This window comes from Merops nubicus, unplaced genomic scaffold (genome assembly GCF_000691845.1).
Source record: "Merops nubicus isolate BGI_N331 unplaced genomic scaffold, ASM69184v1 scaffold2308, whole genome shotgun sequence".
Taxonomy (NCBI): domain Eukaryota; kingdom Metazoa; phylum Chordata; class Aves; order Coraciiformes; family Meropidae; genus Merops; species Merops nubicus.
This window is the reverse complement of record NW_008624912.1, coordinates 55255-57631: the sequence shown is the minus strand read 5'-3', so window position 1 is coordinate 57631 and position 2377 is coordinate 55255. Positions and strand designations below refer to the sequence as shown.

The window sequence follows — 2377 nt, the reverse complement described above, 5'->3', positions numbered from 1 at the left end:
GGGAAGGCACCGGCCAGAGCGTGATCCAGGACCTCACCCTTCTTCACCACCTGCACCAGCATCCCCACCGAGACCTCTTACTGAGTGGCAGAGGCGAGGGCGCCCCTGGGAGCTCGGGTGAGCCAAAGCACGATGCCCAGGTCAAGAAGGCAAAGAGGCCAAAGCCAGAAACTCAGGGAATCAAAGCCAAGCGGAAGCCGAGCGCTTCATCCAAACCCCCCCTGGTGGGAGACGCAGAAGGTGCCGTCGCGTCCCCCAGTCAGAAACCTCACGTCTGCGAACACTGCAGCGCTGCCTTCAGGAGCTCCTACCACTTGCGCAGGCACGTGCTCATTCACACGGGGGAGAGGCCTTTCCAGTGCAGCCAGTGCAGCATGGGCTTCATTCAGAAGTACTTGCTGCAGAGACACGAGAAGATCCATAGTAGGGAGAAGCCCTTCGGGTGTGACCAGTGCAGCATGAAGTTCATCCAGAAGTACCACATGGAAAGACACAAGAGGACGCATAGCGGAGAAAAGCCATACAAATGTGACACTTGTCAGCAGTATTTTTCAAGGACCGATAGACTGTTGAAGCACAGGAGAACTTGTGGTGAAGCCATAGGTAAAGCAGGGGCTGGAATGGAGCCCGGGTCATCAAGTAGCATGGGTAGCCTGGCTGCGTTGTCTCAGGGAAATACAAGTTCCTCAAGGAGAAAGAGTAAATCGAAAAGTACATCCACTGAAAGCAAAGGAAGTAAGTGTAGCGGCAAAATAACTGAGTCTCAAGTTACGAGTAATGTGGCCATGCCAAATTATGCAGTTGATATTCCTATTGTGTCTTCCAGTGGTGGTCTAGTTGGCACAGGCGTAGAAGAACTTCAGAAAAAGGTGCCAAAACTGATCTTGAAAAAAGGAAGCAGAAAACAGGCAGACAAAAATTACCTTAATTTTGTATCACCACTGCCAGATATTTTGGGGCAAAAGACACTGTCTGGGAAACAGAGTGGCTCTCTAGGCCTAGTAGCCAATACCGGTGTAGAAACTATTGGCCTTCTCCAAAGTGCAGGTGGTAAACCAGGTCAGATAAGTAGCAATTACGATGATGCCATGCAGTTTTCAAAGAAAAGAAGATACTTACAAACTGCAAGCAGTAACAGTGCCTTTTCAATTAATGTCGGACACATGACTTCCCAGCAGTCCGTCATCCAGTCTGCAGGTGTTAGTGTTATGGATAGTGAAGCTTCATTATCTCTTATTGATTCAGCATCTTTAAACAGCGAAATAAAGTCTTGCCATGACAAGTCTGGTATTCCTGATGAGGTCTTACAGAGCCTTTTGGACCAGTACTCTCACAAATCGGAAGGCCAGAAGGAAGATCCTTTCAGTATAACTGAACAACGTGTGGACTTGCACACCTCAGGAGAACATTCAGAGATGGTTCAGGAAGAAAACTTGAGCCCTAACTCTCAGACAGTTTCAAATGACAAGGCAAGCATGTTGCAAGAATACTCCAAATACCTCCAACAAGCCTTTGAAAGAACAACCAACAGCACCAGTTTTGCTTTTGGACCCAGTTTCCAGTTCGTTAGCTTGTCTTCAACGCTCCATAACCACACTCTGTTTCAAGACAAGCAGATATACACTACATCACCGCTCGAGTGTGGCTTCAGCCAATCCGTTACCTCAGTGTTGCCAACTGCGTTGCCAAAACCTCCATTCGGGATGTTGCTTGGGTCTCAGCCAGGCTTTTATTTGTCTGCTTTGGAGGCTACGCATCAACAGTTGACTCCTTCTCAAGAGCTGGATGATCTCATTGATCCCCAGAAAAACTTAGAGACTTCGTCTAACTACCAGTCGACATCTCAGAAACTGAGCGGCCAGAAGGAACAGAAAAACTTAGAATCATCAACAAGCTTTCAAATCCCATCTCAGGACTTAACTAGCCAGATAGATCCTCAGAAGGATATAGAGCCTAGAGCAACCTACCAGATCGAGAACTTTGCACAAGCGTTTGGTTCTCAGTTTAAGTCGGGCAGCAGGGTGCCAATGACTTTTATCACTAACTCTAATGGAGAAGTGGACCACAGAGTAAGGACTTCAGTGTCAGATTTCTCAGGGTATACAAATATGATGTCTGATGTAAGTGAGCCATGTAGTACACGAGTAAAAACCCCAACCAGCCAGAGTTACAGGTAAGGTCCCGACTGTGACTGGCTGTGGGGGTCTTAATGTAATTTTGTTTTACTTTGACAACACTGCCATCGGAATGTTTCTACACGGTCCTATTGAGAATAATGTAACATGCCCTTTCAATGCAACTTTTCATATTTAGTTTATTTTGTTAGTGTGATTTTTTTTTTTTAGATCTGTTTAATATGGTTTTTAATCAAAAATCA

At 46.4% G+C, this 2377-nt stretch overlaps 1 protein-coding gene across 1 annotated transcript; it reads left to right on the top strand.

Annotated features, from left to right (window-relative positions):
• Nucleotides 1-5: 5 nt before the first annotated feature.
• ZNF281 (zinc finger protein 281) lies at nt 6-2177 on the top strand (the record flags this gene model as incomplete). Its single annotated transcript, XM_008945478.1, has 1 exon — nt 6-2177. A coding segment is annotated over one exon (2172 nt), but the record flags the coding sequence as incomplete, so codon positions are not given.
• Between the last annotated feature and the right edge of the window lie 200 nt (nt 2178-2377).